Source organism: Suricata suricatta, chromosome 7 (assembly GCF_006229205.1).
Source record: "Suricata suricatta isolate VVHF042 chromosome 7, meerkat_22Aug2017_6uvM2_HiC, whole genome shotgun sequence".
Taxonomy (NCBI): domain Eukaryota; kingdom Metazoa; phylum Chordata; class Mammalia; order Carnivora; family Herpestidae; genus Suricata; species Suricata suricatta.
Window position 1 is genome coordinate 109,963,033 of NC_043706.1, and position 23,517 is coordinate 109,986,549.

General features: G+C 39.6%; 1 protein-coding gene across 1 annotated transcript in view; it reads right to left on the bottom strand.

Moving 5' to 3' along the window:
• Positions 1-21,295, bottom strand: part of SOGA3 (SOGA family member 3) — a 37,053-nt gene extending 15,758 nt beyond the window's left edge. Inside the window, exons 1-3 of the mRNA XM_029945004.1 lie at positions 20,127-21,295; positions 19,450-19,674; positions 17,255-17,413 (exon numbers count right to left, since the gene is read on the bottom strand). Coding sequence (XP_029800864.1) covers positions 17,255-17,413; positions 19,450-19,674; positions 20,127-21,218 — 1,476 coding nt within the window. The 5' untranslated portion in view covers positions 21,219-21,295. The remainder of the gene's footprint in view (positions 1-17,254; positions 17,414-19,449; positions 19,675-20,126) is intronic.
• Between the last annotated feature and the right edge of the window lie 2,222 nt (positions 21,296-23,517).

The window sequence follows — 23,517 nt, forward strand, 5'->3', positions numbered from 1 at the left end:
GCTCTGCACTTTTCTGGAGTATTTCTTCCATTTGAACATAGCTTTTAGTCTTTCTTTTCAGGAAGAAGTGATGTATACACATTTAAAGTGCTTCCCTAGATCTAGGTTTCTTAAATATAACTGTCAATTCTCCTTTAGCTTTATCAAATTTTGATTGTTCTTGTTTGTATAGCTTTCCCAGGCACAGGAAGAAAAATAACTTTAATTTTACAAGACTTCGTCCTTAAGTCAATTTACAGAATTATAACAACGAATTTAAAGGACCTATACCCAGACAATCCTCAACTGTGATGCGAGGATGTGATTTTGCAAATTTCTAATGTTAGTTAAGAACAGCAGAATTCAGAAAAGAGCAGATGGAGGAGAGAGGAAAAGAAAGTCATCATTAATTCATCTATTTCAAGAAACAACCTTGGAAGATTCAGGAAAGGAAATTGATCAACAGTTTGATCAACAAATCTGGGATTTGTTCCCAGAAGGCACTAATAAATAAAAAAAGCTGTGAGATTTTCATCCTTAGGAAAGAGAACGGATCCCCTTCTGGATGTTGACACAGAGGTACATGTCACAGAGAGGTAGATCTGGCATACAGAAGTGTGTATCACGGAAGCTGAGCCCCAGATCTGCAGGAATAAATCAACTCTCTTCTGCCAGGAGGTCATCTCCTTTTCTGTCCTACAAGCCCAGGGCCCATTCCTATCTTCTGAGTTATGAAGCTTCCAAACCTTGTGTTTTTGTTTGTTTGCTTTTTGCTGTTGATTGTTTTACCTCTAGTGAATGCCTAAATAAATGCTTTTAAAAGCTGAAAAAGCTCCTTTTCTTGCTCTTGTAAAACCTCAAACCAGTGCCAGATTTTTCTTAGTTATTTTATTTTTAAGTAAAAGAATCCAATAAATTTTCTTTTCCTTGACTCCTCCACCCTTCTCCTTTGTGCATCGATAGCAGAGGTCAGGGTGACTAGAGAGTTGTACAGATTCTTTATTGCTAGGGAATATTAGTGAGTGAACTTTGTAGAGCACACGATCAAGCCAGGCTACCAATGAAAGAGAAAAAATTTTAATCTTTTTGCTCTAAAATTTTTGGAATTTATTGCCAATTTTTAAAATGCGGACAATTTACATTTTAAAAATCAAGATTTCCAGTTGTGCTTGAAAACTTTGAAGGTCTGGTAAAGTTAGGTCTGATTACGGCACGGCATTGCTGGGTTGGAACTAAACAGTTAGACATACAATACAATATCCACTTTGCTCCATCACTCTTAACGAAGACAGCTTCTCTCATTTACATAACCTGCTGGGCCCCCTAGTGATAGTGGAATGTTCAAACTCTGACCTCGACCACTACCTTGCCCAAGAAAAGCAATCTTCCATGCAACACGCTACAGGAATCCTTTATGTACCATCTAGTCTTTGCTTGTGCTTTTCCAGGAGCTGGCTCCTACACGAGGCAGGCAAGTCAATCCCTTCACAAATGGCTGTATTTGATCCCAAATCTACTTAAATTAAAAATCACTTAAAGTGATTCACAGAATAAATCTACCTTATCTGCTATATTAAATCACATGTCAAGTATTTTCTTCTTTGGGTTATATATATATGTACACACACACAAACACACACATATATATAGCATACATATATACATATATACTGCATATATATGTACATATATATACACATACACATATATACACACAGTCCCCAGTTTATTTATTTGTGAGAGAGAGGGAGAGACAGAGTGTGAGCAGGGGAGGGGCAGAGAGAGAGGGAGACACAGAATCCAAAGCAGGCCTCAGGCTCTGAGCTGTCAGCACAGAGCCCCACTCAGAGCTTGAACCCACAAACCGCAAAATCATGACCTGAACCGAAGCTGGACACTTAACCGACTGAGCTGGCTCAATGAAACTCCCTAAGCCTCTTTTTTTGTAAATAACTATGAATATATTTTTATCCTTTTGTATTTGTGTAAATTTAAAAAAATCACATTGTAGGACATCCACATTTATTCATATACATTTCATCTTATTAATGTGCACTCTCTTATGTTGACATCATTCTGATTGTCTTTGCCTGTATCTTTCTTGATTGCTACTAAGAAGGATTCTGCTTAGATATGCTTTAGAGTATAATAGATATTTACCAGAGACATAGTGTAAATAACTTGAAAACAATTGGCATAAGAAGAAAGACTGAGTTAAAAAAAAAAAAGGAAGAAAGACTGAGTTTATTTCTTGTAATAAATTTATGAAAACATGAAAATATTTATGAATAAAGCTGACAATCACGGTCTTGTAGTCTCTATCATGTGCCAATAAAAATAAAAATCATGAATAAAGAGTTTTCTCGGTAAATCTTAAATGGATTAAAAGAAAAATCTCGTTTCCGTGGTTTAATTCAGTGATATGAACTATTTCTGGGAAGTGACCCTTTTCTATTTTTAAGGACAGAGAAAGTAAGGGCAGAAGTAATTGGTTTAATAAAAAAAAAAAAAAAGGCACAGAGTATATTTTAAAAGGCAAAAAACCTGAACCCAAGCTCTTAAAATCAAATAACACACCCATGGAGTGTGTTTTGTGTGTATGTGTATGTTCGCATTCATAGAGCAAATGAGCACTGAGTATGTGTGCATGTCTATGTGCATATGCAAATATATGTATATATGTGTTGGAACACACATGTGTACATGTGTATGTGGTTGAGACCCTGGAAGGAATTTCAGCATATCTTAAACACTGCTCAGTGGATTCTAAAACACAGGGAGAAAGAGAATCTCTGCAACCCCTATCTATACACCAAACACACAATTTGAAATCTATTATAAATATCACTAGAGAACACATACTCATTGAAATGTTACAATCTGATTTTACTTCATATTGAGAGGTATTGTAGTATCCATTGGAAGTGGATTATATTTGACCAAATCAGTCAGTTCATTTCAAAGTAATTTTGGAATAAATAGGCAATCACTAAATTTCTGAAATTTGAATTTGAACAAAAACAAGGGCCATATTCTGGGCTAAGTAAATTTACTTACTCCCTTGATGTAATCCTAAGTATACACGCAATGTGGGCACACATCTTTTTTAGACATGTGAGCAACTTAACAGCTACACATATAGTAGTGCCATTATAAATAATAAATAAGTACCTGGGGGAAATACATGCATGAATATAAGAGCATGAGATATAAATAGAATAAAAATAAAACATTCCATATATTAAGGAAGTTATGGATAGAAATCACAGATGAACCAGATTCATTTCCTAAGGTATTTTTTAACTCTTTTTTCTCACGTTTGTTTCTTTATTTTTGAAAGAAAGACAGCACAAGTGGGGGAGGGAGAGAGAGAGAGAGAGAGAGAGAGAGAGAGAGAGAGATGCTTAACAGACTAAGTCACCCACGTGCCCCCTAAGGTATTATTTTTTTAAAGAAAACTTACCATTTACATTGTAGGTCAATAGAAAGAATTTTGGGTGAATATAGGGGCATCTTGGCGGCTCAGTTGTTTAAGCAGCTGACTTAGGCTCAGGTCATGATCTTGGAGTTCATGGGTTCAAGCCTGTGGGTTCAAGCCCCACATCGGGCTATCTGCTGTCAGCATGGAGCCTGCTTTGGATGCTCTCTCCCTTTCCATTCCCCTCCCTCCCCTCCTCTTTTACCTCCCTCTCTCAAAAATAAATAAAACAATGGGGTGCCTGAGTGGCTCAGTTGGTTAAGCATCAGACTTTGGCTCAAGTCATGATCTTGCAGTCAGTGGGTTTGAGCCCCGCGTTGGGCTCTGTGCTGACAGTTCAGAGCCTAAAGCCTGCTTTGGATTCTGTGTCTCCCTCTCTCTCTGCTCATTCTGTCTCTCTCTCTCAAAAATAAATAAACATAAAAAAATTTTAAATGAATAAATAAATAAAACATTAAAAAAAGAAAGAAAGAATTTTGGTCAAATATAATATGAAGTTATCACTTTCTCCCTATTAAGTATACTTAACACAAAGATAAAAATATAGATGCAGTAACACTGGAAACTAAGGTTAAGAGTCAAGTACTTTCCAGAATCTGAAAAAAATTTCCTTCAACAGTAACAACAGTGGAATTCCACAAAGTAACATAATGTATCTTATGTGTAACCTTTACTGTCTGAAACAGACCTGGAAATGCTGACCAAGCAAAATCAAACATCTCTGTTTCTTAAAAGGTTAAACACAAGTTTGCCATATGACTCAGCAATTCCACTTTTAGGTATATACCCAAGAGGAATGAAAACCTGTATTCACGTAAGGATTTACACACGAATATTGTTAGAAGCATTATTCATAACAGCTCAACCCAAATGTGCATCTACTGGTGAATGGATAAGTAAAACATGGTGTCCATACAATATAATACTATTCAGCAAATTTTTAAAAAAACAATGGGATACCTGGGTGGCTCAGCCAGTTAAGCATCTGACTGTTGGTTTCCGCTCAGGTCATGATCTCACAGATTCGAGTTCGAGCCCCGTGTCAGGCTCTGTGCTGACAGTGCAGACAGAGGCTGCTTGGGATTCTCTTTGTCCCTCCCACTCTGCCCTTCCCTTGCTCTGTCTTGCTCTCTCTCTCTCTCTCTCTCTTTCTCAAAATATGTAAATAAACTTAAAAAAGGAACACACTACTGATATATGATATGACATGGATGTGTCTCAAAAACATTATGTGAAGTGAAAGAAGCCAAATGTAATAAACATATGTTATATGATTCCATTTATATGAAATGTCTAGAAAAGGCAGATGGATAGATATTAGAAGCAGATTCATGGTTACCTGGAGTTGCAAGAGGGAGGGAAGGAATGGGGTTTAACAGTATGTGGGTATGAGACACATTAAGAGGTAACGAAAATGTTCTAAAATGAATTTATTGTAGTAATTGCATGACTTGAAAAATGTACTCAGAGATCCCTCAACTGCATAGCTGAATGGGTTGTTTATATGATATGTAAAGCCCGCCTCAATAAGTTACTAAAAAGCAGACGCCGAGGCAGCCAGCACTCTATATCCCAGCCCTCTTTTCTCCAGTACACGCACTAATACTGTACAGAGATTGCTTTATCATGTTTTTGGAGAAAGGGCCCGGCTCATTTGCAGCCGCTCTCAGGTTGTTAAAAGTCCACTACTCCAATACTCTAATACTGTAGCAGGGAAAGAGCTAGATGATTGTGCAATAAATCATTAGCTCTATTATTTTCCTATCCAGGGCTTCCTGGGTAGAAACACAGACAGAAAAGCCCTGAGAACACCCAAATTGGGGTTTATTTTTCACATACCAAAAGTCAGAAAAGAACAACTACAAGATGCTTCAAATTTTTCTAAGATTCAGATTTTCTTCATAGTCAGCATGCCTGAGTGCTGCCGGAGTAGACTTCCTCACATTCCTTCAGAAAAGGCTGGAACTAGATAAATGTTTACCAGCTGCCAGACATTGGTTTGGAGCTGAGCATATCAAGTAGTGCTATGGCTCTGGGCCTGAAAGCGAGCAGTGAGGAACCAAGCAAAAAGCACACAGTGAGTGTCTTGAGCCAACACTGAATTTAAAAAGAAAGTTTGACATCCAATGATATTTTCTAAAAAGAAAAAGAAGTGGAAAAAGAGATGAAAGTGCATTGGACAAAGGCATTTTGGGGCGGGGGATGGGGTGGGGGGGGGAGGATAATCTTTTCAACAACCGGTGGAGCGATTGGAGATCCAGATGCAAAAAGATGAATTTAGATGCCCAATTCACACCATTCACAACAGTTAACTCAAAACGGATCACAGGCCTGCAGGTAATAGCCCAAAGTAGTAAAACTCTTAGAAAAATAGCAGAGTCATTTCCTGTAGGTTACACACAGATTTCTTAGATATAACACCAAAAGCATAAATGATATAAGAAAAATTCATAAATTGGACTTTATCAAAATAAAAAGCTTTTGCACTGCAGACGGCATCATAAAGAAAGTGAAAAGACAAACAACACAGAAAACATTGCACATCATACATCTGATAAAAGATTTGTATCCAGAATACATGAAGTTTATATTAAAACTCAATAATAAGTAGACAATCCAATTAGAATGAACAAAAAAATTAAATAGACATTACACTAAAGAGGATACATGAATGGAACACAAGCACAGGAAAAGAGGTTCCACATTATTAGGGAAACACAAATTTAAGCCACAATGACATACCACATAAATAAACCTTGAGAGAAGAGCTTTAATAAGAAAGATAGACAATAAGGGTTGGCAAGGATGTTGACGAATTGAACCCTTCTCCTTTGCTGGTAAAAATATAAAATGATGCAGCCACTTTGGAAAACAGTTTGGAAGTTTCTTTAAAAGGTCAAACAAACATAATTTCACTGGGTGACCCATAAATTCTCTTAGATATCTACCCAAGAGAAACCAAAACACAGGTCCACACAAAACCTTTATGTGAATGTTCACAGTAGCATTATTCATAAAAATGGGGGGAACACCGTAATGTTCATAGACTGATAAATGGATACGTGTGTGTCTACATATATATTCAAATATTATTTGGAAATAAAAAAGGAATGAAGTATTGATACACACAAGGATTAGTCGAAAAACATTAAGCTAAGTGAAAAAAGCCAGATGCAAAAGGCCAAAACTTGTACAATTACAATATAATGAAATATTCAGAAAATACAAAGCTACAGATTTACAAAGCAGATTAGTGCTTGATTGGGGTTAGGAGTGAAAACAGGAGATGACTGCAAGTGAGCACTATAGATCTTTTTGGGGGGTGTTTGAAATGTTCAAAAACCTTATTACAGAGACGGTTCCACAGCTCTGTACATTTACTGAAAGCATTAAATTCTATGCCTAAAATGAATTTATGGTATGTAAATTATATTTCAATGAAGCTGTATACAATAAAGTGTATTGGAGGAAACTACAAAAAGGTATTCAGCTAAAGAGAAAGGGAGAAAAACAAAAATATATGTCTAAAAACCATTTACTCTGGAAAACAGAAGGTAACTTTAAGAATACTGTATCCTTAATAAGATAATGAACATGGCCTCTGTGAGCTAAAAATGAAAGATCATAGGGGATATTAAGATCTGAAGAATAGGAAGGTGTTGGGAATAAGAAAATTCACAGAGGAGACTCAACTTCAATGCAAGATTCCAATTTTGTACTGGCGTCTTCAAAGAGCACAAATGACATATCAGAAAATTAACTCACTGATACTGAGAACAAACTTGAGAAACTGTCCAAAACCACAGGTGAAAAGGACAAAAAGAAGGTGAAAGAATGAAAAGATAGTCATAAGGGGTCTAAAGTGAAAAAAATGCGAAGAAGAGAAAATAGAGTATGTGTGATTGACAAGCTTACACAACACGGAAGTTCCTCTAAGATAATTAATAAAAAAGTGCTAATTTTCAGATTAAAGAGTCTGCAAAGACCATCACCTAGTTGTGTCCTGGCAATGTTTTTGAACTGGTTTTCTCCTTAGCTCTCCAGACTCATTATTGCCCCTTCTCTGTCCTGCTCTGTGCTTCAGGAGGCTGCCCTGGCATACATTTCGGCCCAGGCTCCCTTCCCTGCCACATGTCTTCTAGTTGAGTTTGCCCAATGGAAGGCACTGGCAGAAGTGCTGAGCAATGGAGGGTAGGAGGAGAGATAGTTCACAGTATCTCTCCTCACTCCCTCACTTTGTCAACACCATATCTTAGGAGCAGCTAAGAACCCTCCAGAGGACAACTCCCATGGGAGGGGGGGTCCTCCTCCACAGTTCCAGCTTTCACCGGCCCCTGTAACATCATTTCCTTAGCAGTGTTGTTATATCTAGAGGTGGTGATGGTTTCCATGTGTTGCCAGTCTTCTCTGAATGCTTTACCAGCCCAAATTAAGAGCATGTTCCCTTAGTCCTGCCCACACCACTGTGAGTAATCCTATTCACATGCTCCATCTACTGGAGGATCCTGATTGATAGGACGGGTAAAGAAAAAAAATCCATAAATATGTAGAGAGAAAACAATCTGACCTACAAAGAAATCAAAGTCAGACTGATCTCCTATTTCTTCACTCCAAAACAAATGCCACAACATAATGGAGCAGAATATATAATGTGAAAAGAAAAATTTTTTGCTCAGTAATGCCATCTTGTCATTCCTGTGTGAGGTCAAAAGTACAAAGCTCAGAAAGTCTAACCTCTACAAACTTTTCTCGTTTAAAAAAAAGTCAAGATCATTATCTAATCAATTCAAGATTATTTAAAACAGGTTTCAGAAATGTAGTTGTAGTTTAAAATTATTGGTAGTTAAGTATTGAAACTGAATATATATTGTTTGGGTTACATAAGAAGCATATTCTCTAAATTCAAACTATATACTATAACAATAAATAATAGTAACAGTCTTAGTTTATAATCCTATGTTAAATTAACAAAGGCCAGAGGTAATCCAAGGGTTTGAGTTAACTGAAATAATTCTTAATTTCTTGTTTTATTCTTGATTTTGGTAGTTGAGAAAGTTGAGAATCATATATGTATTACAAAAAAAAAAAAACCCACCTCAAAAAACCCTTAAGGTTAATACTAATGGAATTAAAAATAGAATAACTACCTTCCAAATCATTACAGAACATAATTATTCCATTTTTAAAAAATTTTTAATGTTTTTTAAAAATTTATTTTTGATACATAGAGAAACAGAGCATGAGAGGGGGAAGGGCAGAGAGAGAAGGAGACACAGAACCAGAAGCAGGCTCCAGGCTCTGAGCTAGCTGTCAGCACAGAGCCCGACGTGGGGCTCGAACCCATGAACGCGAGATCTGACCTGAGCCGAAGCTGGAGGCCCAACCGACTGAGCCACCCAGGTGCCCCAATTATTCCATTTTAAATGTAGCCATATTTTTAAAGAAATGAAACTGATAGCTGTATTTTATCCTTGAAAAACAATACTTTACATAAAACAGATCCTCTTGCATACATACCGGTGGCTATCATTTGGTAAAGTTCAATGTAAATCTTTTCTTCCATATGCAAGGGGGTGGTGGATACAACCACATGCTAACATAGTAGCCACTCATTATGCACGTGAATTCAATAATCAGTTGGGCTGTCTAGTTATTTCTGCAATTATTCAAGGCTGCTGGCCAATGTAATGGTAAGATTGCTTACTTTGTGAAAGAAAGAAAAAATAATATAGTTAATTTTATTAAGCACTTACCACTATGATTAATTGGCTAGACAAATTGGAAATAACTGAGCTAGCCAGCAGATGAATATATAATACTTTGAATTTTTAATTTTAAGCACTTCTGAGTTGAATCACGCTGAATATAAATGGCTCCATTAATGAAATATATTAAGTATAAAATGGAAAATATCAGGAGAGAAACTAAATGACATCTTTAAATATCATCTTCAAATGTCATTCACCATCTTGATAAAGATCAGTTTAACTGACCCTGAAATGTAAAAAACGGAATTAGAATGGAGACATCAAATAAGTGATTGTATTTCCATTAAAATGCAATGAAGTCTAAAATCTTCAAGATATAACTGAATTTTCAATTTTGAAAATACTTCCTAATATACAGTGAAATAGCATGGTATATTTACTCCAATGTGACACAAGAATTGGAAAACAAAGGAACCAAATAAATTCTAATGTAAGAGCTAAAGATGAGCTCCGCTGACAGCAATCATATCTTCCTAACACCTCTTCTCATGGCTATACATTTCTGGTTTTTGTACCTATAACGGTCTCTGTGTGTGAAATAGAAATGCAGTTCTTCAATTCAGATAGCATAGGATTCAGTTGTGGAGTTACTAAAATGCACAAAGCAATCTAAAGTATCTTGAACCTGAATACAATAGCCCTCCTCTCTCCGTTAAGATGTTTCTGTTTAAGAAAAATATTTATAGAGCAGCAAAGGGAGGAGAGACAATTATCCAGACAAATAAGCAGTCAGCTTTGTTGGCGAGTGCAGGAGCAGAGTGTATAGCTGCTTTGTTTGCACTTCCCTTGAAACCTCTGCAAATGTGAGGTACTGGATGGTAAAGCAGTAAGGACTACTTTGTGGAAAAGGGAACAGGATACGTAGAGGTTAGAACGGCTCTACAGTCAAGTGACCTAAAAGGTGAACTTCACGGTCATACACATTCATGGGGAAAGAGAAAGAAAAAGTGTTTCTAAGCCCACTGTAGAAGATTTAGACTCTTGGATAAGTCTAAAATTTCACTCTCATGGATTTAATCATTCTCTGTAAGAGTTAAGTCTTAATCAGCTCATCTAGAACTATGTGATAACAAGAAGATCTGACATCTATACAACTTTATGGTTTATAAAGCATTCCACACATACATACTATCTTCTGTGGTCCTTGTGAATGGGTTGGAGAGGGAAAATATTTATTTTCCTTTAAGAGGTGATTAAATTGAGAGTCAGCTATTAAGAGACTTAGCTGACATAACACAGGTATTAAGTCTATACAGAAAGAAGAAACCACATCAACAGACCCGAAAACATGTTTTTTAGCCCTGTGGTCCCAGTTTCTTTGTTCTCTCCAAAGATTTCTGTGAGATAAAATAGAGTTTTTCTTTAGACACCATGGAAGTCCTTGCTCCATGCATTTTCTAAATGTGGGCTAGAGGTTCAGGACTTGGAGATTCTAGGAGAACTGAGATCCCTAAAGAAGGCAGGTCATTTGTGGGTCAGGAAGATAGAAGTGGCTATGCAGGGGGAACTCTGAGTTCCAGTAGTGTGGTGCACAGCATTGGCCAGTGGAGACCATGGGCTTGGAGGCTGGTGGACCAGTATGGACCCTGCCAGCTTACTAGTGATATTAGCTTTGTTAAGCCTTGAATGTTTATCTCTAAAATGGAACTATTAACAACATAATTATACAGATACTATCTAGCACAGCGATTGGCACTCAAAAATGGTAGCTGTTGAACTATGACAGCCCTGGGGTAATTTTCCTTATCTCTCCAGTCAAATTAACTGCTAAATTGATTATCCCAACACTGAAGATTTAAAGCAAATAAATAGTTGGACTGTCTTGGGAGTGACAAGACCTGCAGCCTTCTCTTACTCTCTAAACCTGCATTTCATACTGCACACCACATGATACAGAAGTCAGACACAGAGCTGAGGTCTAGGGTGTCAGAGCCGTCCTCTGGTTTTTGAGCTCCTGTCTTCATTTCCCATCCTGAGAAGCCCATGAGACCTTATTTTAGGGGAGATTTGTTTCTGGAGAATAACTGGGGTTTGGGAGAAGCAAGGTAGAGGACTAGAAGTTTCTAAGAGACAGTAGTATCAAGAGATCTCTAGTTCTGGGAGCAGGGTGGGTCTGGAGCTCTTTTGTTTCATGTTTGTATTGCACTAAGCACCACAGAAAAAGCCTAGTTTCCGAGTCAGAGCTCTTGTTCTCGCCACAAAATATGGCTTGACACACCTCTCCTAACTACATTCTCTCATTCAAAATTATTTATTGTTTACCAACTTTGTGTCAACAACTTCTGTTTGTTGTGGACACGATGATGAATAAGACAAGATTTGGTTCTTTCTCCCGGGGGTTCACAGTCTAGAGTGGGAAAAAGATAATACAGATTAAATATGGAATAACGGTTGTTATAATATTACAGAAAATGCGGTCTGACTACGTGCCAGGCACTGAAGTGGATGTTGAGGGTGCCACAGTGAACAAGACAGGCATTGGCCTTATCTACTTAGAGTTTTCCCTTTTGAGACGATGAATATCAAAGCGTTCAGTATATGTGTAAATATTGTCAAAGTACACCTTCTATAAGGCAATCGTTTCTATCAGAAAGTAATTAACTCCAGGTCAGAAACTACCCCATGGTTACACTAACTGTTATCTTGTTATACATACTATATATACTCAATAAATGTTTGCTAAATTAAAGTCAGATCAAAGAGTTGCTGAGACAGAGAGTAGATGCTATTTTCTCCACCATTAGAAGCATAACTCTTATCAGGCAGCCAAGGAGTGGTAGGGAGTTGTGTTAATTACGGCCCCCAAACCTACAGGCACCACAGGAACCAGTTAAGTCACAACTACACCCATCAGAGTCCCTTAAAGAAAAGACTAGGTTGTTTGATGGGGGTCCGTTCAACGTTAGGTTTTGTCTGTTCACCTGGCACATTACTTTTTGCTTTTAATTTAGTCTGTATTATTCTTGCCTGTGTTATTCAACAAACTACTGCCTCTGAGAAGATGGTACTAAAGTAATAGTGTTAAATTGATGCATTTAAAAATATTTATGGCAATTTGATTTAAAAATCCATGATTGTTCTTCTAGTTTTTAAATTATAACTACCAGAAGCAGGGTAAAAATATTAGAATGCCAAAGAAATTCTCCCTTAAAGGGCTGTGTGTTTGCTGATTTAATACTCAGCATTTCTTTTTTGCACTTTATAACTTAGATAAATATGTCCTATCAAAACCAAGTAAAGTTGGGTAATGAATACTCAGTTCATTATTTTATATAAGAAAAAAATAGGCAGTGGTAAATGTTCAAGACAAGCAATTGTTTATTAAAGTGTTTTGTCTGTAAAGAGAGTCTGAGCAGATATATTCTTTAAAAAACAGAGAGAGACTACTGTTGAAATTTATGGTACTAATTATTTCTGTGTTCTAGAATGAGAGTTCATTGTAATAGATAGGGTATATTAACCAAGTGCACAGAAAATAAAAGTCCCAAGATAGATAGTGCTATTGCAGTAGGCAAGTTAAGAGCCCTCTAGAGCAAACACCGGAGAAGTTAAGAAAATTACTTTAAGACTTGCATGAAGTTAAGGGACGAAATAACACAGAGTATAGACTCTTAAATAAAAAAGATCAGATAAACATTTATCATCATCATCTCAGTTAGTCTTTTTTCCTTTCCTCAACTGTCTGTCATCAATGTTTTCCCAAGTGTCAGATCTTAAAGGTGATATGAGAGGACCTCTCCCTTCTGAAGAGCAGTGTTTCAAAGCTCTCAAAGCAAAGATTCTTTCTACAGCAGAAGGACTTCACACGAAGGGCAGTGACCTTCAATTAACTATGGCAGAGACCTACTCCACACAGATTCCTCCATATCCTTCCTCACTGTATGCTATTTGTGCATTAACCTGTTCTGCCATTCAAATGGCAAGCTAGTCATAGTTTCCATGAAATAACTTTTGCAAAAACCAGTCTCTGTTTGTGATGCTGAAAGACCATCATTTTTGCCAGGTTATATAAAAGAAAGCCATTTTTCTACTGCAAGAGAGCATAGTGCTGTAGATATCAACATTTTGTAATCGGATGAGGATACCATTAAGATTCTAAGGAACCATCCTAAGAGGTCCCTCTTGTTTGCATTTGGCAGAATGTCAACTGTTTCAATACAAGCAATGAGTTGCAGTAGATTCAACTAATTACGTCTATCCTGCCTGTACTCAACTCTTCGTATCCCCTAATGCCTACTCCATACTCTCAGAGGAAGAAGATAAGCAGATGGATGTGAGCTGCACAGGACCTTGTGCAACCACTAGCCTTGAGAGTAATTGGTCAACACCCTTGAAGCCAATTAAACTCATAGTAAATGGTTTCCAAACTCCAGCAGATGGCCTATTGGTCCCAGCTGTGCTGTTCCACGTCTATAGGACTCCATGTAAGAAACTAAAAACTGGGAGTTAGAAGATTGCTTCTCTCTAGTATATTCTACCTACCATTTTGTAATTTACTCCATAACTTTTGTCTTTTCTTCATAATGCAAAGCTTGGCCTGATTCTATTTTCTCCACTGATTAGAAGGCCATAAAGGAATGACAGTGGTGTGGTTAACCCTATCCAAGGACTTGAATATGTTTTCATTTTACAACCAACGAAGCAGATGATTAACTGAAGCTGCCACCATCATACAGAGGCCAAGCCAGGCTTCAAACTCACAGCTCCTATCCCACAAAGTGAGCCACTTATTATTGCAACTCAGTTTCAATATTGATCTTCTTGGAAGATAACAAAGTTACCATTATAAAAATCTCATTTTAATGAAACACTTTTGATTTCCAACTAAAACTACCTTTTCTGTTCCTGACACTCTTCTAGACACTATGAATGTCAATCTCAAATAAGTGATTACAGAACTTTCCTGCCAGAGTATTTCCATTTTTCCTTTATTATGTTTAGAATCCCCCAGATCTTTATCTTCCACTCTCTTGTCCTTTCTCTCCATTTCTATTTTTTCCCCCAACTGCCACCCACCTTCTCAAACTATGAATGCTAGTTTAGAGCCTATCTTTTTAATAAAAGGTTACTTTAAATGCTGACATCCTGAATGTATGTTCCTACATTCCTTATGCTTTTATTGTTGTAGTTTCCACTTAGGTATTGGAGTTTGGCTTTTATAACTCCAAGGAGAATGTGAATTTCCTTTTTGGCATGAACATATATCCACATCCTTGGTGCTGTGAGAGTGAAAATCCTGAAGAGTGAGAATCAAATCAGAGTGAGAGCCCTGAAGGAGGAAATAGTTATAGGGGAGAGTGTAGGGAACAGAATCAAGGAAGTGTATTTTTATAATGATTCTCCTAAGGACCTTCTCAGGTTCCAGCCCTTTTTCTTGGTGTCCAGATTATTTTGGCTTTATTTACAATGGGAGAGATCCCATCTGTCAGGCTAATGGACAGTAATCTATAGGCATTTTCCACTTTTCTGGACACAGAATGATATCAGAAAGCTCTTTTCCCATTCTTAAATCCAACTTTCCAGAAATTCACTTAAAAAACATTTACATGATATGAAATCACAAAATATTCTTTTATTCCTAGTCATCAAATAAAGTTTGTTCAGATTTGAAACCTAATGGAACTGACCATGAACTTTCTCTTTGCTTGCTGATAAGAAGAAAGAACTTTCTCTTTCCTTTGTTTAATTCCTATGGTTATGGGTTGAATTGTGTCTGCTCAATTCACATGCTGAAGCTGTAACCTTAAGTACATCAGAATGTGACCTTATCTGGAGATAGGGTCTTTACAGATGCAATCAATCTACATTGTACAACCTAAAATTAGGTAGATCATAATCTACAATGACTGGTGCCAGAAAAGAGGAAGTTTGGACAGAGATGGCTATAGGGAAAATGCAGTGTGAACGTGAAGATGGCCATCTACAAGCCAAGAAAAGAGGCCTGGAACAGATCTTTCCTGCACGGCCCTCAGAAGGAGTAAACCCTACCTTCACCTTGATTTTGGACTTCCAGCTTCCAGAACAGTGAGAAAAAAGATTTCAATTGTTTACACCACACAGTCGTGTTTTGGTATGGCAACCCTAGCAAACTAACACAGCCACCTACTTCACTAATTTCCTGGAAATTAAACTTTTATTTTTGACACACTTCAACTCTACATTATTGTTTAAGAAACATATACTTGTACCTACATCATTTTATATTTGATCTCTTAACTTCAGGAAAAAAATCCATGCTATTCCTTAAAGATAGTGACCTAAATTTCATGATAAAAGTCATGATAGCTGCAGGAGATGTTGAGAATCATTAAAACAACATTTTACAACTGAATAAACTGAGGCGAGTTACAAGCCTTTTAAAATCAACAGGTTGGTTACTGGTAAAGATAGTCACATGACTCCCAGCTTTCATATTGGAGCACACAGCCATCCTTAGGAATTAGCCAAGAATTACATATCATTAAAAGAGTTTTTCCCTAATTTGTCATGTTAAAAATGTTTAAATCAGGATAATATAATAAGTAGAAACTTAGATCACAAAATAATTTACCCCACTGAAACGATTTTCTACAAATTACTGGCATTTTTTTAAAGCTTTTCTTTGGAGAGAGAGAGAGAGAGAGAGAGAGAGAGAAAAGAGAGAGAGAGAGTGGGGGAGACGCAGTGAGAGAAGGAGAGAGAGAATTTCAAGCAGGTTCCTCACTGCCAGCACAGAGCCTGACTCAGTGCTGCATCCCACGAACCCATAAGATCATGACCTTAGCCAAGATCAAGAGTCAGTCATTTAACCCACTGAGCCATACAGGCATCTTCTTGACACATATTCTCAATCAGACTTGATATTTTCACTGTTACACGGTAAATACATTTTTATACCATTTTGTAATAAGTATACCAATGAAAGGTGCAATATCTCATTTAGTCCACAGAAAGATTAGGATTTTCATTTAAATTCTGCATAGTTAAGCAGAAGAAAATATCCAGAAGACCACATGAGAATTAGCTAATGCTCAATAATAGCTTCCACAAATGCACTGTACATTCTCAGGAAGTTTTCAAAGAATATTATTTTAATTCAAATTGCTACTTATCACAAAGCTAATTACTTCTTGATAAATCTTTTCTGTATCTTTTCTCCTCCAATTTACTTCCTTTGATAGTAGTTTTGTTCTTTCAGAAGATCTAGGGGAAACATGGTAGAAACTCCAAATATCTGATGTGGAAAAGAACTCTTGACTCTTCTACACCAAAGAGGAAGAACTAAGATGAATTGGTTAAGGTTACAATGAAATAGATTTCAAGTCAAAACAAAGAAAACCTTTAAACAGAGCTATGCTGTGACATAATTGGATACTGCAAAACATCTTAAAGTTTAGTCACTGGTGATGTTCTAAGCATTAGATTACTCGGGGGCTTTGTTATAAAGAGGATTCAAGCAATGATTCAATTTAATTCAATTAGATTCAATGGTTTTTATGGCCTTTTCACCCCCAAAGTCTGTGGTTCTATGAACTCAGTAGTGATCACAGGACTAGCTCTTCCTCTCAACTAACACAAGGCTTACTTAGTCCTTCATACTTTTGACATCCTGTGTGTCTGGTACAGCTGGGTAATTTCTTCAACACAACTTTAGATGACAGGATGAAATCTCAGTCAGGCTCATATATTTCACACAAGAGGCAGGCCTGAGGTCAGTTTTCTTTTGCTAATTATCGATTAGTATGAAATCATGTAACTGTTAGTATATTGGGGGAGAATAATAAACTGTTCAATAATCATTAAAAAACAATCATTTTAACAGTCATTTTAGTCCCGGGGATCCTTTTCTAAAATGCTACATATATATGGGGGGACCTGGGTGGCTCAATTGGTTAGGCGTCAGACTCTTGATTTCGGCTCAGGTCATGATCTCATGGGTCCTTCCCCCTCCCTTGCTCACACTCCCTCTCTCTCATCCTCTCAGAATAAATAAATAAAAAATAAAGAACAAATATATATGTTGTATGCCATGAGATAATCAAATACTAACCTCCTTCATTTTTTCCAGTTCATTCTGTAAAGCTTGCTTCGCAATCTCAACTTCTATAAGCTGTTGCCTCAGTTTTTCATTTTCATCTTCTGTTGTGGTTCGCTTTTCCTCCACATTTTCCAATTCATGGTGAAGTCTCACAGATACATCCTTTGCAACCTAAATTATTTTAACATAAAATACAGTTAAAGACAATACAATAAGTGAGCTAAAGTTATTCTCACATTACAAGTACTAAAAGCCAATACACAAATAGTTTCTACAATATACTGGGCATCTTTCCAGATGCTTTACATAGAAGTCATCACATATAAAAACTACTTAACCCTCACAATCCCATGGTATAAGTACTATTATTATTCCTATTTCACAGATGAGGAAAATGAGTCTCAGAGATGTGAAGTAATATGCTCAAGGTCACACAGCTAACAAGTGCTCAGGTAGTCTAGCTCTTCACTCTGCTCCCTCAACCTCTGCACTACACCAGGTAATAGATGTTTAATTGTGTTTTATCATGTGTAGAGAAATTTCATATATCTCTTCTAATTCTACAACAAAACAAGATGATTCCTTTATCACTCATTTTAAAAACTCATTTAAAAATGAGGGTGCCTGGGTGGCTCAGTCAGTTAAGCATCTGACAGTTAAATTGGTTAAGCTCAGGACATGATCCTGTGGTTCGTGAGTTTTGAGCCCCATGTCGTTGGGCTCTGTGCTGACAGCTCAGAGCCTAGAGCCTGCTTTGGATTCTGTGCCTCCCTCTCTCTTTGCCCCTCCCCTGCTGATGCTCTGCCTCTCTGTCTCTCTCTCTTTAAAAAAATGAGTAAACATTAAAAAAATTTTTAAAAGACTAGAAAACAAAGTTTTCACAGGTGGGGAATGGGGCCTGAATTTTGATCCTATAATATCAGGTGCTTACTTTTAGGAAACATGTCAGTTCTTGAGATTAAGGATTTTTTGTTTGTTTGTTTTTACAGTATACATGTTTGCCTTTTGTTTTGAGATTATCTTGGAAATTTTAGGGTTTAGAACAAAATCGTATAGTGTAGTGTGATGTAGTGGCTCAGGACACAGACTGGACAGGGAGACAGCCTGGCCACTTATTAGCCTATTTCCAGGATTAGGGGCCGGGGACTTAAAACCTCTGTAAAAGGTTCAGCTTCCATACAAGATGATGGTATTACTAATCCCAACCTCAAGGGTGCTTTTTTTTTCTTTTTCCTTTTTTTTTTTTTTAAAATCTTGAGCTAACATTTAGATATATAACTGAATGTTAATGTATATAAAAGTGCTTCCCACTGTGCTTGGTGCACAGTGAGCACTTAACAAATGTTAGGAAAAGGGAAAAAAAAGAAATAATACAATGATTTTCACTAAATGCTTTCTCACAGCTTTCTTTAAAACAAATATAAGATAATTACACTTTTTTAATTTATCTTGATGAGGTTAAAATAATTAAGTTTAATTGTCCAAGGTTATGAAGATAACGTTGGGTTTGCATTGTCAATGGATCTGACTACAGTCAAACTGAACTGAACAGACCACATCTACTTAAAAAACTAATTTCAAGGTTAAATTTCTCCACTGGGGGAAATTCCAAAGGAACAACTTCACATTAAAAACGAAGTTCTTTCGTTTACTGCACTCTTTACTTCTCCAAGAGGGGCGGTACGTTGGACAGATTTCCTTTCAGGGAGTTAGCAAAGTGGTGAATATAGAACCGAAGGAGGTTAGGGAGACTTGCAGAGAGAAACCTTAACTCTAATAAAGTCTCAATGCTATTCCTATTCTGGGCTTTAATTCCTCTCTCTGCAGGAGTCTACATCCCGCTGCTCTCCATTTCACCTGGCATTTACTTGGAAGACAGCCTCTGGAGGCCAGATCGACGCCAGAGTCTGTGCATTGCCACGCCCGCGTTTCTGCCGCGGGGAGGCGCCCTCTCCCACCATCTCTGGAAGAAACCCCGTTACTCCCTAGAAAGCTCACAGAGCTCGCTCTCCGCGAGGCATTCCACACACACTAGACCCCTCAGACCCACTGGTCTGTTCTTCCCCTTCCACTGCCCGGAACCTGATAATTCGCAGTCAGTGCTGCGAAACTCCGTGTCTTTGTCAATGACCACCGAGGACCTTTCATAGCAAAGAGGTCCCTACTGGCTGCCCCTGCCCCGCGCTCCCAGCCCCGGCGTTGCAGACCTTGAGGTCCTGCTCCAGGCTGCGCAACAGCTCCCCGTCGATTTCCCCGGTCTGTGCGTAGCGGAGCCTTTTGCGCTCGGCTTTGCGGAGGCGGTACTGCAGGATCCGGCAGTTTTTGTTGGCTCTCTCCAACTCGTGGCGCATTTCCTGCAGTTGACAGGCATCCTCCTCGAAGAAAGTGTCCCTCATCTCGTCCATCTCGGTCCTCAGCTCATCAATCTCGTTCTGGGGCGGTGACAGGCCGCGGGTCAAAATTAACCTCGCCCCCCGCCACTCGGACATGTACCACGTACAACCCATGCCAACTCCAAATTCTGTTTTATTGCCCCCTCTCCATAAGACAGGAGTAACAGCTGCACGAAGAAACTATGAAAACGGGCCTTCTTTGGGCCTTCTCTAGCTCTCCTACTCAACCTCTCTCCATGAGAAAGTGGGACAACCCATGATAATTACAGAAATGAAGGACCAAATCTGGATTTAAATTAAACCTAGAGTTACTGATCTTGGGCTGCATTAAATCTGGAAAAGGCCTGGGAACCCCTTCCTCTCATTTCCTGTTCCCTACCAGCTTTAAGGCTTTCTAACAGGTTAACAGCCTTTCACCCTCTCGGGACACGCCCTAATCCTCAGAGGCCCACGCCTCCCCTCCCCCAGCCCGATTCCCCCACTCTTCTCACCTTGAGAGTCTCATTCTCTTCTCGCAGCTTCTCCATTTCCTCTTGCATTTCTTCCTGCTCCTGGAGCTGCTGCGGGTGCGGCTGCGACGAAGGAGGCGCCGCCGCCTGCATGCCCCCTCCAGTTGCGCTGCCCTCTGCGCTCTGCTGGGGGCCCTCCGCTGCCGCCGCCATTGGGGAGACGGAAGGGACTGCAAGAGGCTCACAAATGGCAGGGGCGCCAGAGACCGGGGAGCTACGGGTGCTGCTGCCTCCGTTCTTAGTGTGCATCTGAGCCGCGGCTGCCGCCGCTGCCGCCCGCTCTTTCTTGAGGTGGAACTGGATGAGCTCAGACTGCAGACATCCTTCCTTCCAGTAGCTCCCTCCGCCACCGCTGCCGCCCCCGACAACACCGCTTCCGGAGTTTCTGCTGCCGGGGCCTAGGGTTTTGCCCGCAGAGGAGGATGGCGAAGCGGAGCCCCCCTCCCCGCCGCTGCCGCCCCTCTGCTGAGCTCGTACGCCTTTCCCTCGCCAGCCCCTGGGCGGCGGCGGCGGCTGCGGAGCGCCCCCCTCCCTTTCCCCGGAGCCACTGCCGGCTCCTCCTCCTTCCCCACCCCCTCCTCCTCCTTCCCCGAGCGGAGGGGGTTCCCCGAGTTTAGCGGACACGGGCTCTAGCTCCCGGGGAGGATCCTCCGTCGGTCCAGGCCTCCTGCCGCCCACGGGGGCCAGGGTCGCCGCGGGGACCGCTTCAGCACCAGCCGCGAGATGGACAGCTCCCGGCCCGGCCCCTTTGGGCGCCAGGGGCGCAGCCTTCTCAGCCCCGCCTCCGCCTGCTCGGGCGCTGGCCTGAGGCACCGAGCGGCTCCCGGTCTTGATGCCTTGCTGCTGCTGCTGCTGCTGCAGTCGAACTGAATTGAGTTTAGTGCCAGTCCCCACGGGGGACCGGGTGGTCGCGGTTGTCTGTCGGACCGAATTGTCCCTTAGTCTTGCAGGTGACTGTGCACGCTGCTGCTTTCTGCTGCTGCCCTCTGGGTGCATGCGAGCCTCAGTGGCAGAGGTGGCGGCAGAAGCTGTAGCTGTGGCAGGGGCAGCGCCCCCCGTCGGTGGCTGACTCATGGCGGTCTAGGAAGAATCTATCAGATGAAATTTAGAATGGTCCATCACCAGATCATTCTCATTCTCTTCCCTCCTCAAGTCCGCCAACTTTCCTTTCTAATCTGGGATAGAAACAAAAGAAGGGAAATACACAACATGTCTGCAAAGTTACAGAGCAAAGGGTGATTTCCCTATAAAAAAGAAGCCCTAGAAAATAATGAGATTTGAAAAGCGCTTAATAGAAACCTCGAGTTTAGGAATAGGGTGCAGAATTGTCGATTCTCATTTTGCCCAGGGAGGCTCCATCTCCCTTTAATCCCCTCTCAGTAAAATGGTGATGATCTGAGAGCAGCTTAAGGTAACATTCTCATGGTAGCTGGTTCTGGCAACAGTGAGACATGGTTCAGAAAGGAATTGGTAGAAAGGGAGCTTTGGGTGGGGTGGGGGAGGGAAAGGTTAAGGGATAAAGTCAGGCAGAAGCTTCAGAAGGAAAAGGAGATGTCCACATGATAGAGGTGAATAGCCTTTTTTTTAACTTTAGATTTCTTCCTTATTTAATCTGTATTTTAAAGCCTAGTTTAGCAGAGAATGTTTTATTTAATTACTATTTTCAATTAGAGGAAGAGGGTTATGATGTAGGTTTTTAGAGAAAATTTTCTGGGGATACATGGTACTTTCCTCAGGCACCTTTAGCTCTTCAGGTTGTTCTTGGTTAGAGAAATGCACCCATTTTCCTTTAGACTAGAACTAAACTAAAAGTAATGAATGACTTTAAATCAACTTCAGTTTCAAGAAAGTAATGACATTGAGAATCCCCTCTATGGTTTAGTTATTAGTATCCCTAAGTATTCTTCTTTAAGCTTTGGTAAATAATTTTAAAAAATATTTTTTGAAAAGATTCATTGGTGGCTCTGCACAATTTCTTACATTATAGGTGATGACGTCTACATGTATTCAAATTTTACAGTTTTTGTGAGTCATTTTAGTTTTAAGTGTAATTGTTAGATAGAAAATATTTTCATTCTTAAGCATCTTGTTACATGTTATATATCATAGATAATATACTTTTAAAGTGCCCAGTTCCTCCCTGGAGCCAAATTCTGAGACATAATGGCCCTGCACCCCAAGAAACTTGGTGCATCCTTACTCATGGTGGCAAGATAAACCGTCATTGTATATTCTTCCAAGACAAATCCATCACTGGCTTTTAAAATCTGGAAAATAGCAAGCCATTGCCTCCTGGGTTCTTCTCCCTAGTAATCCAGCTACCTGGTTAGTCAGTTTGGTGCTTTGTCCTTAGAACTATCCTCTCTCTCTAACACATTGAAAAGGGTATGACTAGGCAAAAAGTTGTGCTTTAAAATTTTTTCTTCTATTAGGAGAGAAGATGCTTGCTAGTTACTTTACTAGCATTATTCCCGTTATTGTCTATTGTAAGTATCATAACTTAGACAAAATGCAGCAATTTCTCATTTTATGAAGAAATATTATTGGAAGTTTCCTTCTCCACCTGCCTTCTTTTTTTCAGGATCTCCTTTCAACTCAATTTGAAAAATAATAGTGAACAAAGAGAACATTAGGGGGAGAAAAGTTATCCACCAACTTATTTTCTATATGTTCTCTGGAGCCTCATACTCCTAGAATGTCTGGCCTAGTTCATTGTCATGGGTCACACTAATATGGACCACCTAAACAAGTTATATTGTCATGCAACCTTATTTTTGTTTTGTATTAGGCATAATCACTCTCGAGGTGAGAGCCACCAGACAACGTTTAAACTCGGTTCCCAGACAACTTTAACCCAGGAGAAAGCTCAGGTTCCTGGAACTGGTCTCCCACAATCAAAGGTACCATGCTGTCACGTGGTTTTCACAAAGTGACAAGACGCTGTGCCCCTTTAAGGCGTCCCCCGTGAAAATAGCCGACCACGCAACCCCGGATGGGCACAGACCAACAATTTTAATCTCAAATTTTATCTGCCTACTGACCCTCCCCATCTCTCATCCCCGTCCCTTTAGAAATCCAGAACTGCTCACTTCTCAGCAGACGCGATGTTTCGAAGTTGATGCAAATCAACAGCGCTTTCCTTCTGATCCTCCGGAGACCTCAGGGTTTATTTTATGTCTTTTAAAGACAACGAGAGCTTAACTTCGTGGTATTATATGCGACTTTCTGGCTGAGCACGACTTTGGGCCGTATCGCCCCAGTTCCACACCCAATTCTCCAGACAATGGCGTTAACGTGCAGACCCCAGAGCCGGTCGCTTCCCGCGGCTGGTGACTCGGTTGGAGCTGCGGCTCCGAGCAGGCGAGTAGGCGAG